Consider the following 27,954-nt stretch of genomic DNA (forward strand, 5'->3'; position numbering starts at 1 on the left):
GGAAAAATTAGTTTTCTCCAGTGGAATCTCACTGGGTGTATTAACCCCACTTCATGGTAAGCCCAATGCCCAGTAGTTGATGACTAACCCAGAATGAGTCTAAAAGGAGTTTTGCAGGCATTTTGTCTCATATTGCTTTACTTGGGCCTGTCTTGTCTTATTGGACTTCTGCCTGTATATCAGGGTTTCCTGTTTAGTATACTTTGTGGGGGTTTTGATGTTGCTATTGTTTTGTGTTTTTTTTGTGTGTGTGTGTTTTGTTGTTCCTATTATTTGTGGTTGCTTGTGTGTATGCATGTGGGTGTTTTGTTTGTGTGTTTGATCTGCTTGTTTGCCTGTGTGTTTTCCAAACAGAGAGAGAAAGGAGTTGAGCATGGAGTTGGGTGGGTGGAGAGGACCTTGGAAGTGTTGAGGAAGGGGAAAGTGAGATCAAACTATATCATAGAAAAAATTATTTTCAAATGAAAACACAAAAAGCAGAGAGGAAAGAATTATTACATGTATGGTAGAGTTCAGCTTACTTTCTCCTCTCTTATATAGTTCCAAATAAATGAGTGTATGTGTGTTTAAATAAATAAGTGTATTCACTAGCAGCCAGGCATGTTGGTGCAGGCCTTTAATCCAAGCACTCGAGAGGCAGAAGCAAGTGTACCTCTGGAAGCCCTAATGAGTTCCAGGCCAGCTAAGGAAGGCATGGCAAGACCTTATCTCTGACTCAGCAAAACCAAAAACTAAGTAAAAATAAACATATCAATTAAGTGATAAGAAATAAGATTTTTTTTTATAATTAAGCAAATGAGAATGCCAGTGATAGAAGTGGGATATTGAAACCTGATTTAAATATTTAAATATCCTGAAAACTTCACCTCCGATTTTAAGGATCCTGCCGTTTTCTTTTTCCTTTTCATTGCTTCAATTTCCTTTAAGACAGAGGTTTGGGGTGCATTTTAGAAAATTCCAGAGATCAGCAGATCAGAGGGTAGAGGAGCAGTGTGGTCCAGAGGTGGTGGTGGTACTGGGCTCTCTGATGGCAGTCAGCTGAGGAGGCAATGACAGTATCAGAACCAAGGAGGCAGCCAATGGTCAAGGGCAATGACGTTACAGCTTATGTGGATATTACTCACACACAAGGAACTAGACAGTTAATAAATATACTGAGATTGCTGGAAGTTAGCTTTCTCACTATTTGAGAAACAGAAAGAAAATCAATCATTTACAATGATTATAATTATTATTTTATTGAAAGTAGAAATAAATTCACATGTATAGATTCACAATATTTCAGTAGATTAGTGGGTAGATGTTTGTAAGTGCGTCATATACAAAAATATTTATTGTATATACCTATACACACATTTACTGTTTACTTACAAGGACAAAAATCATAAAACATATAGAACAATGCTCATAGTTCATGTCTGCATCTTGCCAGTTGTATAGAATCTTTCATGTTAACTAGTCTCTTTGGAGATATTGTTGCTCCCAGAATTAAGGGACCAAAAAACACAATGTTGACCTCAACCTTTTGCCAAAATTTAAGAAACTCTTAATGAATGGTGTAAACATCAAAATAACAGGTACGAAGTAGAATAGGATTGAAGAGGGCAATTGTGAGCCAATTTCAGTGTGAAATAATGATTAAGGAATCAATTATAATGATTTACATGAAGAAAGCAATCATTAATTGAGGAAAAAGTTAAGTCTAGGCCCCTTCAGTTGAGCTGTTTGGGAATGTAGAAAGGATCATAGAAGTAGTAAATGCCTTTTGGTCTTCATTGCAGTGTTAGGGGGTGATTAAAAGAAGTTGTAAGTGTTATAGGCAAAGTAAAGTAATATAAACTATAGAGACACCAAACTATAAAACATACAGTATCAATAAAATCATAATAGTTGATGATACATAGAAATACAAAAATATGTAGTTGAAATAAATAACCTTTTTAAGCCATGAAGAATACCCAACTGGATTCCAAGCAAATGGAACCTCATGCTATTCACAAGATACACCCTAAAATTCAGTGGCACTAATAAGACAAAAGAAATATAGGGTAAGGCTTACGATAGATCAATAGATACATAATAAAACAGGATGTCAAGAATGTTTCTAAAAATAGATGAGACAAAATAAACTTAACATTTTAATACTTAGTGTTAGCAAAAATGATAGTCTCTAAAAGATGATAAACACTTCAATTCACTTGAAAGACATAAGAATTCTAATTCTGTGCCACCTAAAAATATAACCTCAAATTATTTAAAGCAAGAGCTGACAGAAGTATAGGGAGTGCTACACTAATCTACATACCAGAAGATTTAAGCACAGCTTTCTCAATAATGATAAATCACGTAGTCAAAGTCTGTAAAATTCTGAAAGTTTTGTACCACAAAAACTAACAAGGTTAGCAAAAAGAAGTACACAGAACACAGAAACCAGTCACACTCACAACCCTAGATTGTACTTTCCTTTTTAGAAGCCAAGATGTACTTCAGATGCCAACTAAGTTGGTTTTGTAAAAACACTACCAAAAAGGCCTTAGTTTCAGGTTTAGTGACGTTTCCATCTGAATAATTCTTTGTTATGGGAGATACCTGTGTAGTATAATTATTAACATCTCTTGTCTCTACTCTTTTGATTCATTTCTCCTCCTAGCTCTTCATTTCTGCTTCAATTTTCAATTCAGTCTTTTAATGTTCCAATCTCTCAATTCCTAATGTACAGAAAGCTTAAATGAGTACATGAAACAATTTTTTAAACCTAGGAAATAATATGTTCTTATAGCAGAGACATTTCTAAGACTCCAAAAGAGATATTAAGAAAACTAAGAATGGACTACATTAAAATTAAGAACTTCTATTCATCAAAATGTATCACAAAAAATATGAAAACATAAGCCACAGACTGGGGGAATATATTTCTTAACTGCCAAGACATTAGCATTTGGAATATTTATACTTTGCCAGACATGGTGGAATATGTCTTTAATCCTAGCAGTTAGAGGGCTGAGGCAATACGATGGTGAATTTGAGATGAGAATTGGACAATATAATAAAATCTGAGTTGTTACTTATATTCATACAACAAAATGAAAGCACAAATGCTAAAATTTGTCATAGGCAAAATATTCTAATGGGCAAATACATATGGAAATATTCTCAGTAAACTTAATAATAAAATATAAATTAAAACAGTGGTTGGGTCCTAGTTCATAACTACTTAATTAGGAAATATTTTAAAATGTTGTAATATCAGATGTTAGAAAGGATGTGGGACAACTATTGCAATATAAGTTCATATAATAATTTGAAAATCAATTTCTTCTGACCCCATAAAATTGACATATAGACCCTAGTATCACGAAATGACCACCCCTAGGTATATGCCTTAGTGCATTAATGTGCTAAGGCTGCTGTGAGATGGTACTACAGACCTGGTCTTTTAAACCACAGAAAGTTATTTCTCACTCTTCTAACAGCTGGAAAGTCCAAGAACAAGGTGTCTGATAATCGGGTTTCCAGTGAGAGCTTACATTCTTCCTCATAGATGACCTTCTTCTCTTTGTTCTTATGTTGTTTTTCCTTGGTGTATACCCAAAAAAGCAGAGAGAAGAGAGAAGAGCAAGAGAGAAAATTTATGGGAGGCATGGAGAGGCAAGTAAGGTAAGTGGAGAGGGAATGAGAGGTGAGGGAAAGAGAGGAGGAGAGACCTTAAGACGTCATCCTTTCAGTTTTGTTTAACCTTAACTACGTACTAAGACCCCCTTCGTCTTAATACAGTAATACCAGAGGTCTGAATTTCAATGTGTGAATTTGGAGAGACTAATTAAGTTCATAGCACCTAATGAAGATTTTGCTTACGTCCACTAATCTGCTATTTTATGCGTCCCAAATTATTCACAACCAGCACAACTGCCTGGTAAAAGCTCAGCCCAATTGTGGTTTCAGTTTCCTGGTTAGTAGGTAATAACAAAGCCATTTAGAATACAGGACCTACATAAGCTAATCCAGAGCAGTGGAGTCAGTCTAGGTCCCCTGCCTCATCCGGCAAAATACAAGGGTCAAGTGTCTGCTTAACATATGCAAGGTCCTTGGTTCAATCCTCAGTATCACAAAAGACAAAACAAAAAAACGAACTAAATGAAGTAGAGATTCTGTCATTAAGTTCTGAGTTGCATTTTTATACAAGCATAGCTAAGGCAGTATGTTTGGTCATTTAAGTCCCTCTTAATTATACATGCTTCAGATTTATCCAAATTGAATCAAATGAAGAAACAAATGCTTGTTATATGTGTATTTACCCCTTTTCACTATTCTCTAACTAAGATAAAAAACAAAGACTAATCAAAAATTTAAATGAATAATCTAAGAATAAGAATTCTTGACAATAATTTCAATAGATTTCATAAGATAGCGGATTAGTTCTCGGTAAATAATAATAGAATAAGTAGACAAGGAAAAAACATAGATGTGGATTATCACACTATCTATTAACAAAATGGTAGACTTAAAGGAGAAGGGGTCAACTGAGAGACTGAAAACACTCACACAGGAAACGGCAGGGACCTGAGGATCTTAACGTTCCTCTTCTGATGGGAGAGTCAATACAGAATGCAGACTTGAGGATGTATACCTCACACTTGAAGTTGTAGAGTTATCTCTGAGAAGGCTGTGGGAGATGGCGTGGTGGTTAGAATGCTTGTTGCACATGCATGGGGCCTGTCCCTAGAGCCAAACAGAATTCCAGAGCTCCAAATGTAGAAACAAGTGATTCCCAGAACAGGCTGGCTAGCTAGGGTAGGTGTATCGGAAAGCTCTGGGTTGAACCGAGAGCACCTGCCGCAATGAGTATGGCGGAAAACGATAGAAGATTCCTGACCTCAGTGTCCATCCTCCACCCACATTTCGTGTGTGTACACAGACTCTCTCTCTCTCTCTCTCTCTCTCTCTCTCTCTCTCTCTCTCTCTCTCTCTCTCTCTCTCTGTCTGTCTCTCTCTCTCTCTCTGTCTCTCTCTGTCTCTCTGTCTCTCTCTCTTTCGCTCTCTCTGTCTCTTTCTCTCTCTCTCTCTGTCTCTCTCTCTCTCTGTCTCTCTCTCTCTCTCTCTCTCTCTCTCTCTCTCACACACACACACACACACACACACACACACACGTATGCTTGTAAACATGCACATCACAAACACACAAACACATGGTGAAAAATATAAGACAGGATAGAATCATCAGTGAAGGAAGAAAGACATGGACCTCATTGATAACGTGAAGGGAAAATACTGTTTAGTAACCCTCTACTTACATTGGAGGTTGTATACTTTTTGTTTGCCTCTCTAGTTTGTGGTGTAAATCTGGGAGAGAGGGGCCTAAAAATGAGGAGGACTAAGTCTCACGCAATTAGTCAACTTTATTTAGTGCATCGGACAATTTATATTCTGAGGGTTAAGAACAATCACCTGACTAAAATCGTAAGGACAAGTCACACACTGCAGAACATGTTTTTACCCGTAGAGGTATATGAATAACAGCAGAAGTAAACTTACTCGTATCTGCTACCCCTGAGAGGATCATCAACATCCCCATGAGATGACACATTTCAAGAACAGTACTGTGATTTGAAGAAACTGAGGTCACAAGACTCTTGTTTTTTATTTTTTTTAATTTTTCTCACAGGCACTCAGTATTCTCACCAGACTTCATTCTTGGTCTGCACTCCAGCACTTTTGATTTCTGTATAACAGACATCCATTGATTTGTCTTGGTAGCATACTTCATTCTTTCATCTGTAAAAGCATTTCCCTCCTGAATAATTCCTGAGACCTAGATGTCAAGACTATCCCTCAAACCTAATCTTCAAATTACTCTGCCCCATTGGCCATAGAATTGAAGCTTTGAGATTCTGAGTCAAGCTGGACCAATCCTAAAGCCCCATATAATTATTATTAACAATAGGAGGGAACTGTTATTCTAAGTTCCACATAGTAGCTCATTTAGCCATCAGGAGAATGCAGCAAATTAGATACACCTACTGTCTCTTTTTGTAGTAAATAAACCGAGGAAGAGAAAGGTAACTCTTTTTTAGGTCATATGCACACTAGGTTTTAAACTCCATGCATGTTACATCTCATCCCACACATTCATTCTCAGCACCTGAGGGCAGTGATGGCCCATGCCTTCAATACCAGCACTCAGTACTTGATATTCTTCTTGTCTAGTTTCTTCATCTACAAATGAACGTTTGTCTCAAGGTAACCCAGAGAGTGCTTTCCCTTTGGTTCCTAACTTGAGTATCAAGGAGGCAGAGCACAGTGTATCTCTGGTGCTGGAATTAAAAGAATTGAGCATGACTGATGCTAGAAGCATAAATCTAGCTGTGCATAATCCAGACAGAGAAACTGAAGACACCCTGACACGTGTGTCTTCTGAGATCAGAGCTGATTTGATGGGGTGTCTGAATCTCTGGTCTCAGTCGCCCTTGAGACTAACTGGAGCCCTAACCTTCCATTAAAATGATGATGTGAGCTTATTCAGGCCCCTTTCTGGATAAACTAGCTTAAATTTTAAGGCTTACAAGTCCGAGTCATGAGTAATGAAGGATATCAATAGGCATCACTGTGGGAGAGTCTTTAGCAATGTTCAGTCATCCAGTAGGATAGCAGATTGCTGAGTTAGTACTGGCTGGGGATTCGGCAGACAGCTCTGGTAGAAAGACAGGATCACAACTGCTTTGATTATGTGAATGACAGATAGGTGGAAAAGTAAGTGACATCAGAAGGGAGCCTTTCATAGTGGACAGGAACAGAGATCCTGGTGTAGATAAGCAAAGGTTTTAACCTCCTAAGTACCACTTTCTTCTCTCTGTGTCTCTGTCTCTGTGTCTCTGTGTCTGTCTGTCTATCTGTCTGTCTGTCTGTCTGTCTGTCTGTCTCTCTCTCTCTCTCTCTCTCTCTCTCTCTCTCTCTCTCTCTCTCTCTCTCTCTGTGTGTGTGTGTGTGTGTGTGTGTGTGTGTGTGTGTGTGTGTTGGATAACTAGGTTGGGAAAGGTGGCTCAGCAGTTAGAACATTTATACACATAGTAAATGTTGGAACTTGAATTTGAATCCCCCGAACCCAATAAATGCTGGATGGACAATGTGACCTGCCTGCATTCCCCGTATTCCCAGTGCTTGGAAGTCAGACACAGTAGATCTCCAGGGAAAGCTGACTAGCCAGACTAGCCTTATCAGTGCTCTGGAGCCAACTGAGAAATCCTTCCTCAGAGAACAAAGTGGCTATCGACAGAGGAAGACTCTCCAAATCGAGTTCAATTCTCTTTGTACACCCCCACACACAGGTCCATTCACACAGTAGAACACACACACACACACACACACACACACACACACACACACACATACACACGAATGAAAAAGGAAAAAAAAAGGATAATTATCTTTCTCAAGAGGATTAAGTGAATAATCCAGAGGAAGCGCCCAACATAAATAGTAGCCACTCTGTAAATAGTGCCGTTGATAACCTGGTTCTGGTACCATGCAGACACAGACTTAAAGAGAAAGGGATGTTTGAGCTGATAGTTCAGAATAAATTCAATTATATACTAGAAAGTGGCAACTGTTCCCCTCTCTTTCACCTCTGTGTCTTCTTGAATACACCCTAACTTCCAATACAGACAAGACTAGACTCTCATGTATACATTCCATAGTGGCCCAAGTCATAGTCATAAAAATGGACATAAATGCATCAGGGGTGAACATAACATGCAAAGTTAATACAGACCAAAATCAAGTCTGAAACACCACTAAGCAGTCTACAGTACTTTTAAGTTTTTTTTGCAAAGAAAATCTCTAATTATTAAACCTGGATATATATATATATATATATATATATATATATATATACAATTTTATCAACCCTGATGAAATCTCTACTGCTTGGCACAAATGTCACTTGAGTTTTGTATTTTCGCAGTGAATGATGAAGAAACTTCCAGATGGAGAGGTTTAATTTGTGAGATTTTTCCCTAGTCTATTCAGATTGGCTTTAACTTCCATTTTAAATTACAGAGAGAATCCCCAAATTTTCAAATCGCCCCAAGAGATCTGATGAAATAGCTAATCTTTTTCCATGAGCATGCTAACAAAAGCAATTTCTTACCAAGCTATATACTACCCAGTGGGACTGATAATGAATCTGCATTATGGTAACCTTTGTAAGAATAGAAGAGACCTTTTGGGGAGGTGTATTTATTGGACAGTGTGTATCTTTCAGTGTGTGGATGCTGCTTCTGTGTAGATACAGTGTTCACTGGGATATGTCCGGACATCCTGTCTTTCTGTTTCTCACAACACCTCTGAATTTACAAAACCCACCTTATTGCATTCCACAATTATATCCAGTAAATAGCAAATTATAACGTGCTGAGCAGCTTTCTCAGTGTTCAGAGTTGCTTACTTTGAAAATTCACGAGATTTACATAGCTGATTTTAGACTCGATAGTGTTTCGTGTTTAGATTTATAGAATTTAAACTTGTGCTCTTGCAGAGTTCTGTGATTATTCATTTATTTGTAAGCTGGAAGGGAGGGGGGAAACGGGCCTGATGTCACCTAAATGTAAAACAGCAGCATTTACTGGGAGTCTCCTACAGAGGGCACCTTCACCTTAGTGGAAACCCATGTGAAAGAGACTCTCAGTGGGTACCAGAACAAGAACCTTTAAGGCAGCAATTTCGTCTGTTTTCAGGACCCAGTTTCGGGTGTCTTTGTTACCTTATCTTTAATGAAAAAGAGCTGGCATCCTCTGTCCAATCATTGCTAGATACAGGATACTAACATGACCTTATTATTATGTTCAGCTTGCTTGTGGGTGAGCTGGAGACAGCTGTTCATATTGCCTAAGAGGCAACAGATCAATGAAAGAGAAGAGAAGGACAAGTTTTGAGCTGCCTTTTTGCAACAATGTCCTCTATACAGCCGAGGATATTTTTAAAGCATTGTATTAGAAAACAAAGGCCAATGATAAAGTACAGTGTTGACGTAACCAATCTTTGTTGTGTTGTTATGGTTAGTAAGTGCTTTTGGACAGAGTTACTTAGATAGGAACAATAAATATGTTTTTTAGCCACCAAAAACACAGTAATCATAGACTAATTCTAAGTAAATGTTAAAGAATTCTAAAAATTGGCACATGAGCTTGTATACATATATAAAACAGTTCCTTGAGGCCATTTGTGTACAGCTGAATCATCAAGTGAAATTTTATTATCTTATTTTAGATCATACTGTTAAAATAAAAGATCATTTTGCTGTGAGAACAAGAGTACCATTCCACGGAAAATGTTGCCTTAAAATGTATCATCACAAAGTAAGCACTATATACATCAAAAGGGCGTCAAGTGTAGCAGTAGTTTGATGTTGATTTTAGAATGGTTTGCATTGTGTGACGGCTAATTATAACACATAGAAGTCCAATATGTACAAATAATTTTTAGTATATTGGTCTTAACAGTTCCTGATTATGTGGCTTCTTAGGAAATCTGACAAATAGTGAAAGCTTTTAGGAAACTATTTTGGATAATAAAATCAAAATATTAAGGATAGTTATTTTTGAGTAGCAAGGTATAAAAAAAGAAGATCTAATTTTTCTCTTTATATTTTCAAGTGAAATACTGCTCGTTTGTTAGACATGCCACCTAACACATCATATTTCCAACAAAGCTCATCAATCATATATTGTTAATTCTATATTTTAAGTTAATATTTTACTTTCAGAACCAATGAAATGTCCAGTTGCTAATACTGGACTAGAGTATTTGAGTATGTTTGTTCTGTCCTTGACTTGACATACACTACAAACAAGTTAGTGTAAACGCACCCTAGTTACCAAAATCAGTTTGTTGCTAGTTCCTTTTAAAAAAATGTTGTATTAAGCAAAAGCTTTGGATTTCTTACCAGCAACTGCTAGAAAGTAGATTTCTTCTTTAATACTGACTTTGGCTAATTTGTCCATCAATGCACTCATATGAAAAAAACAAAAACAAAAACAAAAGAACTCATCGTTTACAACAGGCTGAAGTTTGTCCTAATGCTGTAATCAGACAGATTTCCAAGTCAGTCAAATTGTGTCTTGGAGAAGGTGACCCATTCTCTTGCTCAGCTGAAAAGAGAATACCTAGAATGTCCCTTGTCCTGCAGTTCTGCCTCCTTGCTGACATTCCCTGGTGTTCCGTGACTTCATGCACTATGTATCCGGAGCTCAAGACTTCTTTGAAGACACAGGCCATTCAAGTCTCCCTTACTTTGCAGCTTCCCTCTAAAGGGAGAGTAAATGAAAAAGCCAAGCAGTTCAGACAATTTAAATGGGACAGCAGGAGGGCTTGCTATGGCTCTATTAGGAATAGCTGCGAGTGTTCCCTAAATCATCTGCTGAAAGAAAGTGATCTTCCTTTAAATCAGGATGAAAAATTGGAGAAAGAGTCTAGATAGCTCCCCAAGGAAAAGCAGATTAGGACTAGTGAAAGGCTACAGGAAAGCTAAGTGTGCACACCACATGCTGCTCCTTTAAGGCCCAATTTTACAGAGCACATCAACAGGTAACTTTTATGGGGGTGTGTTTGGTGGGGGACTGTGCTGTATCCTAACCAAAGGAAGCCGGGAATGACAAAACATTTTCAAGAACTACTAGGGATTTTGCCACCAATCAAACTTTTGTTAAATGTTTTTTTCAAGATTCCAAAAGTTGTCTTTTAGGGCAGGAGAGGTCATCCATTCCAGTGATGCTGGATTGTATCTCATGAGTGCTTAACCTCTAAGCAGGCACTGGGGATCCATGTAGGCTTGAAACATACAGAAAAATAGTAAGGTGGGTCCAACTATGTGGTCTTTTACTTTTCTATTATCTTTACACTGAAATGAAAAATGAAAACTTTTTTATCTCTGCTTCCTCGATAAAGGTCTCCTTTGGAGATATTGGGGGGAGTGACGGTCAGTGATTACTTCACTGCATAATCAATCCTTAGCTTACAACTCAGCTAGATGTGACAATAAGGGGATATTCTCCTAGATTGCTCCTCGACAATTTCTTCTTTCAGATGATTAGGGGTCCTGTATGAAGATGGATCTGATGCACACATACTGAGAGGGTTGTCTACAGAATCCTTTGGAGAATATTTCAGAAATTGCTCCTAATCGTGAAGGCCAAGAGCTCTGGACCACATGTGGTCTATAGCATGGTCATTGTGGGAACAGCAGCTCAGTGTCTGCAGTCCTGACTGAATAACGTTCTATGCTATCCTCACGCAAACTCTCTATCCTGTTACAGCAACGACACAGCAGATACTGTATATGAAAGGATGGTCAGGATGAAACCCTTCTATTCTTTGCATTCTCAGCAAGCAACACACAGCATGCAAAGCTGAGTGTGCTTTGTGGAGCAGATGGCTGTGCACATTAAAATGAGAGTGACTTCAAAGTAAACACTTCACAAACCTTTGCATATACCCTTTGTGTGCTCACGTCTGGGAGGTAAAGTTGCACCCAAGAATCTACCCCATGGTCTCAGGTGACAGCAGGATGAACTCCTGTTTTCAGTCTTCGTGAAGACTCTTTTCTGATGACATAGAAAAGACAGTTCTTTCTGCACGGATCCTAGGAAGTCCTGCTTACTGGCCTAAGATTCTATTTTTCAGATCTTTGATACCCAGCTTGGGTATCAAAGTATCTCCACATTTTACTTTAAGATTTTTTTTTCCCAGATTACTTGTAGAGGACAAGAGAACTGGATAAGCATTTGTTTCTGGTGTGTCCAGTCTGGATGAGACCATGCATGATATCAAGAACAAGCAGTTTGTGTCATTTGGTGGCTAAGGAGATGGAAGGCAACACATGGAAAACGCTGTTTTAATTACCCAGGTGACATTTATTGAGCAATACTCAAGTTCTTAGCACTGTACTAGATATCTACCATGAGTAAACTTGGCTAAGACCCCCTGAAATGAAGCATATCAGTAAGTGTAAAAATGTAAAATAAGCCGGGCGGTGGTGGCGCACGCCTTTAATCCCAGCACTCGGGAGGCAGAGCCAGGCGGATCTCTGTGAGTTCGAGGCCAGCCTGGTCTCCAAAGCGAGTTCCAGGAAAGGCGCAAAGCTACACAGAGAAACCCTGTCTCGAAAAACCAAAAAAAAAAAAAAAAAAAAAAAAAAAAAAAAAAAAAAAATGTCAAATAATCGTTTTCCCTGTCAGAATACCAGGGGAAAATCGCTATAATGCAGATATGAAGCAACAATGGCAGCTTAGCTGGCTAGCTCCTTTGGGGGAGGAACTTGGCCTGCAAGCCTAACAATATGAGTTCAATCCCTGGAGCTCATGGTAGGAGAAAACCAGCTGTAAAGCCAGCAAGGATTCTGAGATATGCTGAATTTTGAACCAGAGAGGAAATGATAGATCTGAATTACATGAGGAATATACATGTTTAGACATAAAGATGAAATAAAGCTAAAAACTAAAATTAATTTAGGCATGTAAGGAAACATGTGTCCATTTAACAAAGAGGGGGCCTCTGGTATACTTAGACCTGTACTAGAAGCAAAGGGGTCTCAGAAGATGTCCATTCCTACCTCACCACCCTGGCAATGTCTCATATTCCTCATGAAAATTAAAGGGGTGAGGAGTTGGTCTGAGAAAAATCTATTCACAGAGTCTGGCAAAGACGTTATTAGAAAGTTTCATTACTATTTGTACTGGTAATTTTTTAGGGCAGTTAGTGTCTAAGTTTAAAGTGGCCAAATGAATTCAGAGAGCCATTGTGCCCACCTTTCCCCCCCATTTCATTGTTTCAAAATATATCCTCAATTTCAAGATTTAATCTTTACTGAAGCATAGGACCATGATACAATCACAACAAAATGCCTCCCCCTTAATGCCAGCATTTCAGAGCCCTGCTAAATCAAAAGAAAAATTATTTCTCCCCTCCCCAGTCTCATAGCCCTCAGGATTTTAAATGGTAATGATCAGTTCATTTGAGAAAAGGACATTTTAGTGCTTCCCTTCACAAGCTCTTAAGGCAAGGAAGGTGTCTCTTTTCCAGTGATCTGCACCTCCTTTTGTTTTCTAGCATTACTGAAACTGACCTGGCATGGATCACTGGGTGAGCAGGCAATCTTAAACATTTCTCATATAAATTACTGGTTCCTTTCCAAGCGCAGTTGCTCACAGGGTAATACACCATTTTACAGCTTTGATAGCAAAGTCTCTTCATTCTGTTGGGCTCCACATCCCCCCTACCCTTTAATTCCACCACCAGGAAATGAACAGGGAAAAAGACTAGCAGGGATGTGAGCCTCAAGAACCTTCAGTCTGTTCCTACTTCCAGTGGTGTATCTGGAACAGTTTGGAATTGTGAATTCTCCTATTTAACTTTTCAAATTCCTGTCAAAGGTACTTCTGTCTTAAAAGCCGCCCATTAAAAATGAAGTCATCAACATAACATGTCCATATTCAGATACTTTAAGAAGCAATTACTAGATATATACTGATGTCAACAAAAATATAGACAAATTAATTTTATAGAAATGAAAACAATGCTCACATTCAGTGGTTCAGGTCTAATAGGTAGAAATGTCACACAATGTTCCCACAAAAAAACAAGGCATGCCATTGAAAAAGCACTCCCACATTCACTGGCTACTAATGATGACCACATTTCCAAACCAATGACTTTTTTCCCCATTAACTCTAATGGCAAGGTGTGTTTTTACTGACAGTTAACTTGGATCAGGGCATGCAGTATTGTGTTTCAGCTTGTGCCTCTCTAAACTCGAACTTTCTTTGAAGTTAAGCATTGTCAATCAGTTTCCATGTCTGAATAACTCTTAGATGAACCTGACTGACCCAAGTAAACTCATTGAAACATACTATTTCCCCATAATTGATGTTCCAAATGAACGTCTTCTCATAATAAAATGTGCTGGAAAACAAAGCAGCCTTGCATCCGGCACAAGTTGCATCATAATTAAATTTTATTTTATCCCATTGAGGCATGCTAAATGTTGAGCAAAATATAATTTTAAGTAATTTGTTTGTATTCTTATCTGTAGGAGTTGGAAATTAACAGCGTTGCTAGTTTGAGTTCACTGTTAAGCCTGGAGAGCAGAGAGATTGCTTTGCAAACATTACAGTTATTATGTCTGCAGTTGGTACTCTTTGTATAAATTATTGATCAGCCAGCTTATTTTTCTTTCTGCTTAATGGATATTATAGCATAGCCGTTTACAACACTATAGTTAAGATTGTGTCAGCACTTCCATTATAATAAACCCTCTGTTACAGGGGTTTATAACTTGTTGTAAAAATTTGCTCTGGGCTGAAACTTGACATACAAGATCAGGCTTCCAGGAGGTAGCAATTGTTGTCCTTTCAACTTTTAAAACATCTCTTTGTTCTGAAAAGTAATAAATAAATAAACAGTTTATTCTTTTTAGAAATCCTTGGAAGTCCTGTCTTGAAATAAAACAATTTTATAGGCTATCTGTTGGTTGACAACCCCTTCTTTGATTTCATAAAGCCACCAAAAGGGGAAAAAAGGCTAAGAAAATAAAGTAAAACGACTAAAAAAAGAAACTTACACAGTCAAGCAATTTTCTTCTATTGTGATAAAAGTATACTATAATTTATGCCTCAATATTAAGTTTATCTTTGCACTATAGTAGATAAAATGTTCTCTTCTCATAATATTCCTAACTACTTATCTTTTAAGTAATTTACATCCCATAATACAGATCTTGTTTATTTAAGGAGAAAAAAGCCCAACAATTAGAAAACATATATGAAAAGGTACGATTAAAGGCCCAATATCTAGTGGGAAAGGAGGGATTTAAATATCTGTTTGTCTGAACTTCATATAGTCCAGCCTACATTATTTTCAGGATGATGGCCTGACTTAAGAGGTGGAGAAAAATAAGCTGAATTTATATTATTGTTGTTGCTGCTTCCATTCAGCTGTACAATGATCTTACTGTGCTTGCTATTGTAAGAATTATTTGGCTGGGTAGCCTTTCATACCACCCTACAGATGGAATAGAGGACACTTACCTGGAAGAGGGTACTTACAGGAAAGTATAACTAATTCATCACAAAGAATTGACTAGTTACCCTGGGAGTGATGCAGTTTAGAAGCTGAAAAAAAAATTGCACGATGATTTTTTGTTCATTTGCTTTTCTTCTTGCCACTGCCATCTCTTCCCACACCTGAGTGTGGACATTTCTTATTGCCTGCTGCATAGCCAGAAAAGTAGTTTCTAACACTTGGGACCTTTATTCTGAACAAGCAGAAAGGGCTTAAAAGGAGCAAGGGAGGAATGGTGTTCTCCTAATGAATTATTTGGAATTGGATCTACACTAATGCAAACAGATGATTACCATGTCCATTCAAGAAGCTTGTGGACTAAGTCTGCATTTCCCTGTAGTTAATAAAATAGCAAGTGCTATTTATAATCATTTTAACCATTTCATCATTAAGTATCAAAATCGGTACGTAAAGTCACAGGGTATAATTCTATTCAGCTTCCCACCTTCTGTCTTTTGGGTAATTCACCAGCAAATTGTCTGCTTTTCATTAGAGAGTGCCACAGTAAGATAAGAATCCCATTCCTGGTTCTTAAGCAGAGGCAGAGAATTTGAACAGAAAGGGAGACTAGGGATATGAAAGCCACCAAAAGTCAGGCAGAGTGATGAAAATGGGGAGGAAAAAGAGTGAAACTGTAAAAGTTCGGAAGTTTGTGCTTCAGGTAGTGAAGGTTTTTTGAGGGGCTGATTGGCAAGGCTGTGTGTCTGAGTTAAAAAGGCTTGAGAGAGTTACTTGGCATAATTTCTCCATCTTCAATGATTTACTACTGAAATGCAAACATCAATTTTGGACTCTCTCCTGAGAAACATTTAACAAAGTCAGTGAACTACTGGTACTCTGGTATCTTTCTAGATTTGCCAAACTCTGATAGCTCTTTAATAAACCCATGGCTGAAGTTTATCTTCTTTTTTTATTATTTCTATTAAGGAAACTGGTCCATTAGTAAATACACAGATGTAAAAATGGTCTCCTTTACTTAGCCATTGTGGTGTATCTTAGGATTGTTGAGAAACGCACTCCATTGTTAAAGCTGTTTGTGCCGGGTGTGCTAATGCACTCTTTGATTGAGTGAATTAGCAGTCATAACAATCTGGCAGTCTGGCCATAGAAGTGTGCTCCAATTGATTTGTGTTATGGCTGGACTGGAAAATCTAGTGTTAGTTGTTTTTTGCCCTGGGGCATTGTTTGTACCAAACTCTACTTTTCATTTAATTTTCCAATACATTTTGAAAGATTGAAATGCTTGTGATCAACATTTGATCCACTTGCATTATTTTAAAAAAAAAAATCTGAAAGTAATTTCAGATTCCAAAAAAACCTTGCTTTCAATTAGAGTAAACATAATTAGAGTGACGTCGTGCTTGGAATGGTAAATCTGCCTTGGAATCTATTAAGCAGGTTTTCTCCTTGTCCTGCCTCTGTAAGGAATCCAGTATAGATCTATAGCATACATTTGTAATTTCTAACATACATGCTTCTAATGGACCTTGCGAAAAATTGAAAGAATCAAATTATAATGAAGCACCTTTCATGCTGCCCTCCTGGTGTATGCCTTTTCATATATGCCTACATTGCTTCTCTTTCATTTAGAAATACCATAAAAAAGCAATAAATGCAAAGCTTTCCGAACATTGTGAGATATTAAAGGAATGTATTCAGATATACGTTGTCTTTGAGTTACTCTATATTTTCTTATTTTGTTAGAAATAATTGATTTTCAATTTTAAAAAACACTGTACCAGTTGCCATAAGAAACTGAAGACATGACTTATCCTAAATCTGTCAATATTTGTATCTTTCTTATAATCTCTTCTTTGCAGTCATTTACCAGAATTATAATGCAACATGAATAAATCTAAAAAAAATGACTATTGATTACAGAGAAAGCTTTGTGAAATCATTTAGTCAGTTTCCCCACTTGAGAAATCCCTGAAGACAACATATCAATAGAAAAGAACGGAATAGATGTAATACAGTTCTGTGCCTCCCTGAGTTATAAAAGAGGGTCAAAAATAAATCCCCACAGATATACCCTTTTATACTCAAATAAAATGATACTTACCAATTCCCAACTACAAGTCCATCTTTTTTACACATTTATTCTTCCCTTTTGAAACCACAGGTTGTGAAAGTATGTTTTTATGTGTCCCTATTCGCCACTGAGCCTTTTAACCAAATAGGATGCCCTCATCATCACTAAAGTGCCTGTTGTCATTCAGGTAATCACCGAGACTTTAGCTGCCACAGCTACTTTGTATTTTCTCACTGTCTCCTGCAAAGCTTACAGCTCTTCTCAAAACTGCATTTCATACTGCGCTGAACTCTGTATCCTGTGCCGATTTTTGTTAAGTAAGAGATGATGAGACCATTCTTTTTATTAGTTCCCATTCTTACCGGTTTCCTCAAATGGGGGAAGGAGGGGGAGGGGAGAGAAGGGGAGGGGCCAGAGAGGGCAGAAGGAGGGAAGAAAATACCTTCCCTGAACTGTACAAGCTAAGCTTCAAACGATATCCTAGGAAAGAAATTAAAGACTTCTTAATTAGTGCAGCAATTAAGCTTTCTTGGTAGCATTTTAATCAGCACAGGCCCTATCAAAGGACAAACAGAACGATTTGCAGGTCTTTGAATTTTAAACAGTCTTATTGATTTCAGCACAATACGTCTTCACAAAACACAGGGAGAATTTTCTAATATCAGTTACAGTACTTTGAGTTTTGCTTATGCAAATTGAATGAAGGTTAGGAAAGATGAGATGGACGAAGAGTCCCTTAAATAACAAGACATGTAAAACAATAAACAAGACAAAAGCTCTCAATGCTCAAGATGCGCTGCAGTGAGAATTTGAAACCTTTCCTAAGTTGATCTGTGTGCTGTGTTAAATACGGTTTGCCTTCTTCATCACAGGAAAGAGTATCTCCAAAAGTAGGAAAGAAAAAGATGAAAAGAACATGCTTTTTTCCGGGGCTTTCTTTCCGGGATATTTTATTTTGCAACATTTGACTTGTCTAACCCTATTGTTTGATCTAAGGAGCAAGTGGTGGCTCCCTGAAAAGGTTTAGGAACCTAGGGTGGGGGGAGGGGACGAGTACCATATAGGTAGAGGAATATGTTCCCAAGCCTCACTTCTAAGAGAAGCATGTGCTCCGAGCACACGTTTCTCTACAGAATATTTGAAGTTGGCTGAAGCAGGGTGGGATTATGGCTTGGTCTGCATCATTGCTTCCTGTTTGTGGCTCTAGAGTGTGGCAGATTTTGGATGAGTGAGAGTTTGAGGAAATGTAAGAATGAGAATTGTAAGTTCAGGCTTTGGGCATTTAATTCCCCTTTTCTATCTGTAGGGCTAGGACTGGAAACACTACATAATTTAGCATTTTAAAAGCACATTGGAGTTTATTAAAGTTAAGAATGACATTCAAAAATAAATTAGTTTTTTTTCTTTTAGAGTTTAACACTTTTTGCAGTGTTACGTTTCATTAATACAGTAATTTGACATTTTGAAAAATGGTAATCTTTCTAAACTATATTTTGATATTTGTGATATATATTGAATCCTTACTTTTAGTTAAGAGTAGGTTTGGTGAATGAAAAAATTAATAAATATTTCAGTATGTAAAAGTACACTGGTTAACTAGAACAAACAGCTGTGGACACTTCACCTATCTTTGTAGAAGTTTATAAACTTTTATGCAATAATTTTCTGAATTCTTAAACTTTAAGAAAGCCTCCCAATTCAACTATTTTGCCCCCCCAAAGTTTAGTATTAAAGAGTAAGTCAATGGTGTCATATTTCTTTTTAGAGGGTTCCTGTACCATCTGACACTAAACAACTTCAACCGGTTAAAAATGATAAAAAGAAAAGTGATAATAATTTCAACACCCAAATGACAAAAATTCCATCATAAAATTTCTCAAAACTGAGTCTGCTCTAATAGTTTTTTTTTTTTTTTTTTAAATCTGCCAAATGCTAGTTCCTTGTTTCACATCTTAGAAAATCTCTGAAAGTGGGTAGCCAGGTTCAAAGCCTAACTATTCCAGATTCCTAGAGATACAAGCAACACAGAGACATGACCTATGCTCAGATCATACACTGGTCAAATATCCTCGAATAAATACCTTCATGCAACAAGTTAGAGAAGACAGAGGAGGAAAAGGGCAAGCTCTCACTCAGCTCAAAAGCACAACCACCCCTTCTGTCTTTACAAGACAGCCAGGAAGCTTAGTTTCTGTTCTCATTATTTACAAACACATTCTCACTGACAAACCCAAAAAGACGTTCCCAAAATACAGCAGTACTTTCCAGATATGACAGAAACCCCATAATTATTGTGTTACTTAAATAACATGCTAGCGACTAGCCTTGGGTACTAAAGGATAACAGTTGATTACTGTGCAATACAGGTGAATTAATTAGAGTTTTGGGTAAGAAACAGCAGCGTGTTTTTGTATTTCACTTTCTAATCCTCAAGGAAGCCTGATCTCTTTGAAATTTCTAGGTATAGTAGACATGTCTGACCTGTTTTTTTTGGGGGGGGGGTGAAAGGGAAGTTGTTTTAAGCCACCTAACCTATCTCATGACAAGAATGTATCTCCAAGTCTACTAGGAAATAAGGAATTCTATCAGGAGCATCCCATTATTCTTAAGCGACTTTTTCCTTCGCAACTTGAAAACTATCCTGAAATCTCTCTATCTTTATATAAATATTTTTAATATAGGAAAAAGCATCAGATACATAAGATAGTACACTTTGCTTACATGTGATTTTCCTCCAATGATAATTGCTCCACAGTCATGAGCTGGGGATGTGTTTCCTTTTGTAACTCGTTGCACAAACGCGCACGAGGGCGGGGTGGGGGGGGGGCGGTTGTTTTATCCTAAATCCCTGAAGGTGAGCTGGCAGCTGAGCCGGGGCTCTTTCAGTTGGCAGGCGATTGCTCAGAACCTTTCTTGGGGTGTGTGGGGGAAAGCTAGGAGTCTTCCTGGAAGCCAAAGAGTAGAAGGCTTGCGATGTAACGGTAGCAAAGCGAGAGAAGTAGATCTCTCTCTCTCTCTCTCTCTCTCTCTCTCTCTCTCTCTCTCTCTCTCCCTCCCTCCCTCCCTCCCTCCCTCCCTCCCTCCCTCCCTCCCTCCCTCCCTCCCTCCCTCCCTCCCTCCCTCCCTCCCTCCCTCCCTCCCTCCCTCCCTCCCTTCCTCCGTCCCTCCGTCCCTCCCTCGGAGCACCACTCTTGAGCCCCTGCTTTTCTAGGGCTTTCCTCCCACTCTTTCTCCCTGTACCCTCCCTCCTTTCCTACCCCCCTCCCCTCCTCCGTCTCGCGCTCTCGGAGTCTGTGCTCCCGAGTTCCTGGTTGGATAATTTGGGTTAATACTAGTGAGTGAGGTTTTCGCGGCTTCAAAGGGTATTTCAAGTATCCGGAGCTCCTCCCCTCTGCACCGTGTGACAACAACAACTCGTCCAGCCGGCAGCCTGCACTTTCAGCTCATTTTCTCTCTGTCATTCCCCTCTCAATCTTTGATCAATGTACTTGCCAGGGAGAACCCAAGTCCCTCAACCCTCCTCCTTTTCACCTTCATCCTTAACTTTGTGCTAGAGCGGGACCCACGTACCACCAGCCGACCCTCCCCGTCCCCCACCCACCCACCCACCCCCCCTCCAGAGCAGCCCGCGATCCCAGCCCCGGGAGAGGACTCGCATTTCGACTTGCGGGACACTTTTGTGCGTTTCTCTCTCGAGCGCCTCTCGCGCTCGCCCCTCCAGCGCTCGCTCTTTTCTTACCCTCACCTCGTTTTCTCCCCTTCTCTCCCTCTCTCTCTCTCTCCTCTCCAGCCCGGGGTCCCTTCCGATAGTGGTTGTGGTCGCTGCCCCCCTCGATCCTTGTCCCTCTTTCTCCCCCTTCCCCTCTGGGGGGTGTGTGTGGCAACTTTTCCCCCTCGCTTCTCCTCCTTCTGTTTCCCCTTATATGTGACCATGGCAGTGCCGGCGGCTTTGATCCCTCCGACCCAGCTGGTCCCCCCTCAACCCCCGATCTCCACGTCTGCTTCCTCCTCCGGCACCACCACCTCCACCTCCTCGGCGACCTCGTCTCCGGCTCCGTCCATCGGACCCCCGGCGTCCTCTGGGCCAACTCTGTTCCGGCCGGAGCCCATCTCCTCTTCTGCTTCTTCTTCGGTGGCGGCCACAGTCACCTCTCCTGGTGGCGGCGGCGGCGGCAGCGGAGGCGGCGGTGGCAGCGGCGGCAACGGAGGCGGCGGCGGCGGCGGGAGCAACTGCAACCCCAGCCTGGCGGCCGGGAGCGGCGGCGGCGGCGGCATTAGCGCTGGCGGCGGCGGCGGCGGCGCCTCCAGCACCCCCATCACCGCGAGCACCGGCGGCAGCAGCAGCAGCAGCAGCAGCAGTAGCAGCAGCAGCAGCAGTAGCAGCAGCAGCAGTAGCAGCAGCAGCAGCAGCAGTAGCAGCAGCAGCTGCGGCCCCCTCCCCGGGAAACCTGTGTACTCAACCCCGTCCCCAGTGGAAAACACCCCCCAGAATAATGAGTGCAAAATGGTGGATCTGAGGGGGGCCAAAGTGGCTTCCTTCACGGTGGAGGGCTGCGAGCTGATCTGCTTGCCCCAGGCTTTCGACCTGTTTCTGAAGCACTTGGTGGGGGGCTTGCACACCGTCTACACCAAGCTGAAGCGGCTGGAGATCACGCCGGTGGTGTGCAATGTGGAACAGGTTCGCATCCTGAGGGGACTGGGGGCCATCCAGCCCGGAGTGAACCGCTGCAAACTCATCTCCAGGAAGGACTTCGAGACTCTCTACAATGACTGCACCAATGCCAGGTAAAGAGCGGAGGGGAACCTCCCGTCGCCCCGGTCCTCTCCCACCCTCCTCCTCGCCCTTCCCTCACTCCCTTCCCGGCGCCGCCCGCTCCACGCGTCCGCGAGCTACGCGCCTGGACGAGCGCGGCCCTCTCCTCTGGGTCCCCGGGGCTAGTCTCCTTCGCCCGACCTCCTGGACCAGTCCGCACTGCTCTGTGCCAGCCGGGGCGTCTGGATGCTCCCCAGGGCTTTCGGGCTGGGCTGCCTCTGAGCTTGGGATGCATAGAGAGGGGAGCAGGAGGAAGGCGCTTTCCCAGGAGTCGCAGCCCCTTCCTGGGCGTGCTGGCGACCGGCTGGCACCCTATCTGGGCACTACTGCCCGCGTGTGCACTCCTGGGACGAGGTTCCTCCGGAAGCCTCTGGGCACCTCAAGGGGAGGAGGGAGGTCGTGACCCTAAGCCCGCAGGGTTAGGAAGCTGGGGGATGCGCTCCGGGATAGGGGGTACTCTAGGAAGAAAAGAGGGTAGTCTGGCAGCCAAGAGTGGTGCCAGGAAGTAATCAGGGAAACAGTACCTGGGGCTGGGAGAAGAGCAGGGGTGATCCAAGGGAGTTCACGCAGGGAGTTCCCCGAGGGAAGCTTGTGTAGGGGAGGGGTCTCTGTGCGGGCGGACCTGTGCGTGCGTGTGTGTGTGTGTGTGTGTGTGTGTGTGTGTGTGTGCGCTCATGCACGCCTGTGTGTCTATCCCATCTGTGTGTGTGTATGTGTGTGTGTGTGCGTGTGTGTGTGTGTGTGTGTGTGTGTGTGTGTGTGTGTGTGTGTTGAAAGGAAAAAATGGAGTACGTTTGCCCCGGGGCAGACGTGAGGGGACACAAACATATTCTTTAGGCGGTGACCTGGTGCCCCAGCCTCTTGGAAGCTGAACTGGAGAGGTGGGGAAGAAAGAGAACTTGCTCGCGCTCTTTCCTAAGTGCAATTTACCCGTCTTACTTCTTTCTTTTCTGAGGTTAATAGCTCAGGAACAGAGCAGGTGTACCTTTTGCCCTAGGATGCTAAGGGCTTGAATACTTTCCTCCTAGTTTTCCTTGATAAAGTGCGAGCACCGAGGAGGCCTTGGGACAGTCCCTGACCCAACCAGTTTTATGCTAATGGACGCTCAGTGGGGGAGGATCTACCGAGAGGGGGCGGGAGTGGGGCAACTTGTCAGTTTCGGGGTAGAAATAATCCAGCCCGCTGCTTGCAGAGGAAGAAGTTCAGAGGTTCTGGGAGGAAGAGAGTAGGGCAAGTTAGAGATCTGAAGGAGACACTTGTGAACTGGGCGAAGAGATTCATAAACAACTTTGGTACCTTTAAAACAAGCTTAAATAGTGAGAGAAGGAAAGCCTGGGCTCTTAGCAGAGCTGCGGGAACTGGAGCGGGAGGCTGAGAACGCAATAGTCGCAACCTGAAGGAAAAAGGGGCCAAAAGGCACCAGCTATTTCTTCTTAGAGATTCGTCCTCTGTAGGGCCTAGGAAGAAACGGAAAAAGATTGGAACTCCATCCCGACTTAACTGACTCAGCTAAAAATTCTTTTCCGCATTTAGTTACCGTTCCTTTTAAGAATTAAAGATGCCTAGGTCTTGACCTCTGCTTTCAACTCTGTGTGTGTGTGTGTGTGTGTGTGTGTGTGTGTGTGTGTGTGTGTGTGTGTGTCCGTCCGTCCGTCCTGAGGGCGCATATGCGCGCGCACACACGCTCCTGCTGCATTTGGTGTATGGCCAGATGGCAGTGGGCACGGGTGGGCACGCTGATCACTAAACGCCATTTAGTCAGATAACTGTCATTCTTGGTTGTCCAGAAGACAAAATATTTGTCCAAACCCCGACGTAAAATCTATCAGCAGTAAGGCAAAATATTGTTCTTGAGTTATGAACAATGCAAGGCAAAATTAGAAGTCAGTTCGAATACTTCTGTTGCCACATTGACTCCGTGACAAATTGAGATGCTGTTTTTCTCTTTATTGATGAGGTGTCTGCATTTCTCACAACCGTCATTGTGTGTTTCTGATGCTGGAACCTTTTACATATGTGCACACACACGCACACAGTGAGAATTCCTTACAATGGCTGTGTGATGTTATGATTCTAAGACTTTAAATGGAAGTTTTCATCATATAATTGGAGGATAGTCTTAAAGTTACCATTTTTTTAAGTTTTCTTTTTTCTTTCTTTCCCCCTCCTACTCTTCTTGGTCCTCCTTCTCCTCCCTCTCTTCTTCTTCCTTACATTTTTCCTTCCCAGAGGCTCCCAACGGTTCTAGAGTCTTAAGTTGCAAGACCAAAGATAAGTCAAACTCAGTAGAATTGTTTGTCCCTTTAAAAATAACTAATCTGTACCCTAATTATATTTCACTTGGCCTTAATATTTTGTGACTAAATGTATTGTTTTAAAGTCCTACTTCAAGTTATTCTTAAGCACGGGAAGTGCTGATTGACTTCTAAATTTTTATTTTATGTCAACTTAAAGAGCCTGCTCAACTTCAATACATGGGAATTCTGCAAGTTCACCTGAGAAGGTTTGAGTAGATACCTGCAGAGGTTCTCCTAACTCTGCCATAGGTCAAGGAAGGGAAACATGCATTTGAACTGTCTCTCACCAAACTATGCAATTTGCACAGAGCACATTACTATTTTAATGGTAATTACTAGGATTACCCTTTCATTTCTTTATTTTGAAAGCAATAGCCTGAATGCTTTGCATTTTGAACTTAAAAAAACTAAATATGTTTTTTTCATTTAAATCCAGTTTTTTGCTTTGGTGTGAAGATTTTGTTTTTGTGAATCTAGACTAGAGTGACTTTTACACTCAGTTTCTTTCTGTCCTGGGTATTTAACAGACCAAGAGGAAAATTTGCAATGTATTATTGAAAATGTAGAAGCAATAAAATTACCCATATGTATTAACTATATAAATACATTTTCTCTCTCTCTCTCTCTCTCTCTCTCTCTCTGTGTGATATCAAATCTTAGTACTCTCAACAGCTTATAAGATGTATATATCTAATGAGAACTCTTAGCAATATTTAAATTTCAGGGAATTTTAGGAACCAAAGTGGTGCCAAAGGAAAGAAATGTTAATAAACTCCTTGAGAGTGACTCAGGGACAGTAGCAAATCTTAAAGTCGATTTAATTTGCTTGGGGCTATTGAATTAGTATGCTCTCTATGAAAATCAGAGTAAATGTTGAGGCCATCTGTCATTACTACTAGGAGATGAAAAAGGCACTATCACCTTCTAGACAGTAAAGCTAAAAAGCATAGTCTCAAGACATGAAAGAAAATGTAAGGAAATGCGTTTGAAAGTTGTTAAAAGGCAAAGTCTGACCTTGGTCTGTTTCCTCCAATTATTATTTTAAAACTAAACATTAGTTGTCTGAACTTGGCTGTTGCAACAGAGGTCAGTTAATTAACTGCTAACCATTAAATAACAACAACAAAAAAAGTAATTATGTACATGGTCAAGTCTGTTTGTGTCAGTCAATTGCTTGTTTTTAGATTTGAGTTAAGGTTCGATTTTTCTGTGAATTCATGTAATAAAAAGTGGCTCTTGCATCATGTTATCTGAAATGCTTACTTTCTTCCTATTGCCAGAAGATGATTTTTGTCTCTGTGTCTTTTAAAGCAGACTAGGACTCGGCGTCTATGTGGCCTGAGATTTATGGAGTTTTTTTTAACTTAAGTAGACTACCATATATCCAACCTTTTACATGTATACACATATATTCATAAGAGTATTCTTTTATCTTTAAAGTAGATACTGTCTGTGAACATAAATTGGAAGATGTGCCAAGGCTTATATGTTTCAGGGTCATATCTAAATATAATTTTAGTGTAAGAAGTACATTTTCCCTTAGTTCTTTGCTTTATTTTTCTTGTCAGGGTGTTAATAAAGATAGAAAGCTGGGGCAGTATTTATTTAACATTTTCCTCGTTGCCTGCTTTGCATTCATGTGGGACTTTTAATACAAATCCAGATTCACTCACTTCTGACAGACAATCATGACGCTTGGCACAGAGAAATTCAAGAATTATTTCATATTAAGAAACTATGCTTTTGAAGACTTGTGTTATGGTAGATTAATGGTTCCTATAAAACCAAGTGCCTCATTTTATAACATTTCAAAAAGAAAGTGACATGATTAGATGACCAAGGCATAAAATACGAAAGTTAGTTTGGCTTTATAACTTATTTCTTTCTGGTTTACAAATGTTAGAAAATGATAGTATGATAACTAATATATGAATTAGATATGAGGATATCACCCTAGGACTGATTGATATTGATCAGCTTGTAGTATAGATTGTAAGTTTTTGAGTTACGTAGCTAGTATTTATTTAGTCTGCTTCCTTCCTTGAAATTAGTCTCGAATATAATTAATATTGTCAAAAATATAAATGGTTATAAATTGTTTTCCTTTTAGAAAAATACACTTTTAGTCAATAGTATGAGACAATAAATTTGATTTTCACAAATAGTATTTTATTTTTAAAGCTTCAAATATCATCTAAAATGAATAAGATAGCCCCCATGTCCAGTTTCCTTACACAGTAAATTCGATACAGATCTTTAAAATGACCTCTTTGTTAGTCAATGCTTGTTGTTGTCTTGTTTTGTTTAATCTACTGAATTTCATGGGGTTGCGTGTAAATTACTGAGACAATATTAGACACCTTCTTTTTGCCTCACTTACCTCCTCCAGTCCCCTGGGATGTGACACCCAATATTGATTAAAGTCTTGGCAGGATTTAAGCATAAATCACTCCTTTCTTTGGCGATTTACTATGTGTGATTCACCAACATACAAAAACATAATATGCTTTATTGTTTCTCATTTGATGTTTTGTTTCTGGAATGTCAGTAGCATTTGCAAATTAGCTTAATGTGCAACCAAGTAGTTGTCATTTTTAAGAACACTGTGATTCGACCATCAATCAGTATTATATTTCCTCCTCAAGTTATTTTATCCAGTTGTTTCTTACAAATGTCTTTGCCAATCAGGTAAAATGATTATTTTAATGACATTACTCTAGCAATACAAATTACAGCTATTGCAGAATGCAGTAGGAAGTGGAACTCTCACAGGTTGTAAGTTGTCGCCCTTTGAATCTTTGCATGAAGAAAACAGTTTGAAATCTGCCTTCTAAGTAGGTACAGGTGAGTTTACCGCTCTTGATTAATTGTTTTGATTGCAAGTATGTTTTAGTTTGCTACAGTTCAACTTTGTCTGAATTTTATTTTTCAAGCTATCATTTTCAGGCTGTCAACACAAAAATGTCCCATCAAATCATATGCTTTGGAAATAGTAAGGAATATGAAGTTGCTGAGAACTATCTGAGTGTTTAAAATGTAGTTCACTTGAGGTTTCATCATTTTACATTTAAACTGTTATAAAAACCTGTAATGAGATTATCATTGGCTAGCACGTACCAGTTTCTGTTCTGAGGTGGTAGATTCTGATTGGTCAGTGTGAGATATTTGTGTATAAGAATAAATACTTATATGAATGCCCAACTTAAATATTCTAGATAAGAGTGCATTCATATTTTCAGCCTTTGAGATGACACCCAAATGCTTCTTTACCATAGTTTTATTGTGTTCATTGTTGTTTAAGGCAGAAATGTTCAATTCAAAACCAATTAATTGAGCTTAGAGGAGAGCTTTATTGAAGACGGTTACTAAACTGATATATTTACCTCAGGCCTAGCAGAGGCTCTCTGCAAACCCAAATCCACAAGATATTAAATGTATTTATTTTCCTTATAAATTTTCAAGAAGCATTTTTTATTCAGAAGTATTTTATGACATAATAGTTATTTTTATAAACTGTCTCTTATTGGTTAATATTTGCTTTTTTAATATGTGTTGCATACACGAATGACTTTTGACTTTGTTAGAAGAGTATATCAGTTAACAAAGTAATGTTTTGGAAACCAGGAATATCTAGGATAAGATATTCACAGTTTGTTGTAATAAACTATTATTGGATTAACTGGCTTACACACACACACACACAC

The 27,954-nt window shown here is 39.8% G+C and overlaps 1 protein-coding gene and 1 long non-coding RNA gene across 5 annotated transcripts in view; one reads left to right on the forward strand and one right to left on the reverse strand.

Annotated features, from left to right (window-relative positions):
• Positions 1-1,056: 1,056 nt before the first annotated feature.
• Positions 1,057-23,039, reverse strand: LOC128107105 (uncharacterized). Of its 3 annotated transcripts, none has more exons than XR_008216959.1 (3): positions 11,474-19,852; positions 4,543-10,298; positions 1,057-3,576 (listed from the first exon to the last, which is right to left on the reverse strand). It is a non-coding gene; the product is annotated as an uncharacterized LOC128107105 (long non-coding RNA). The 3 variants fall into 3 exon arrangements; XR_008216961.1 differs by lacking the exon at positions 11,474-19,852 and adding an exon at positions 22,478-23,039 and having other exon boundaries at positions 1,073-3,576; positions 4,543-4,663; XR_008216960.1 differs by lacking the exon at positions 11,474-19,852 and adding an exon at positions 19,862-20,180 and having other exon boundaries at positions 1,073-3,576; positions 4,543-4,663.
• Positions 20,355-27,954, forward strand: part of Dach1 (dachshund family transcription factor 1) — a 392,321-nt gene continuing 384,721 nt past the window's right edge. Inside the window, exon 1 of one of the 2 annotated variants that reach the window (XM_052732605.1) lies at positions 20,355-21,925. In XM_052732605.1, coding sequence (XP_052588565.1) covers positions 21,072-21,925 — 854 coding nt within the window. In that variant the 5' untranslated portion in view covers positions 20,355-21,071. The remainder of the gene's footprint in view (positions 21,926-27,954) is intronic. The other variant, XM_052732606.1, reaches the window with a different exon arrangement.

The sequence above is a fragment of the Peromyscus californicus genome, unplaced genomic scaffold (genome assembly GCF_007827085.1).
Source record: "Peromyscus californicus insignis strain IS unplaced genomic scaffold, ASM782708v3 Scaffold_12__1_contigs__length_115047231, whole genome shotgun sequence".
NCBI lineage: Eukaryota > Metazoa > Chordata > Mammalia > Rodentia > Cricetidae > Peromyscus > Peromyscus californicus.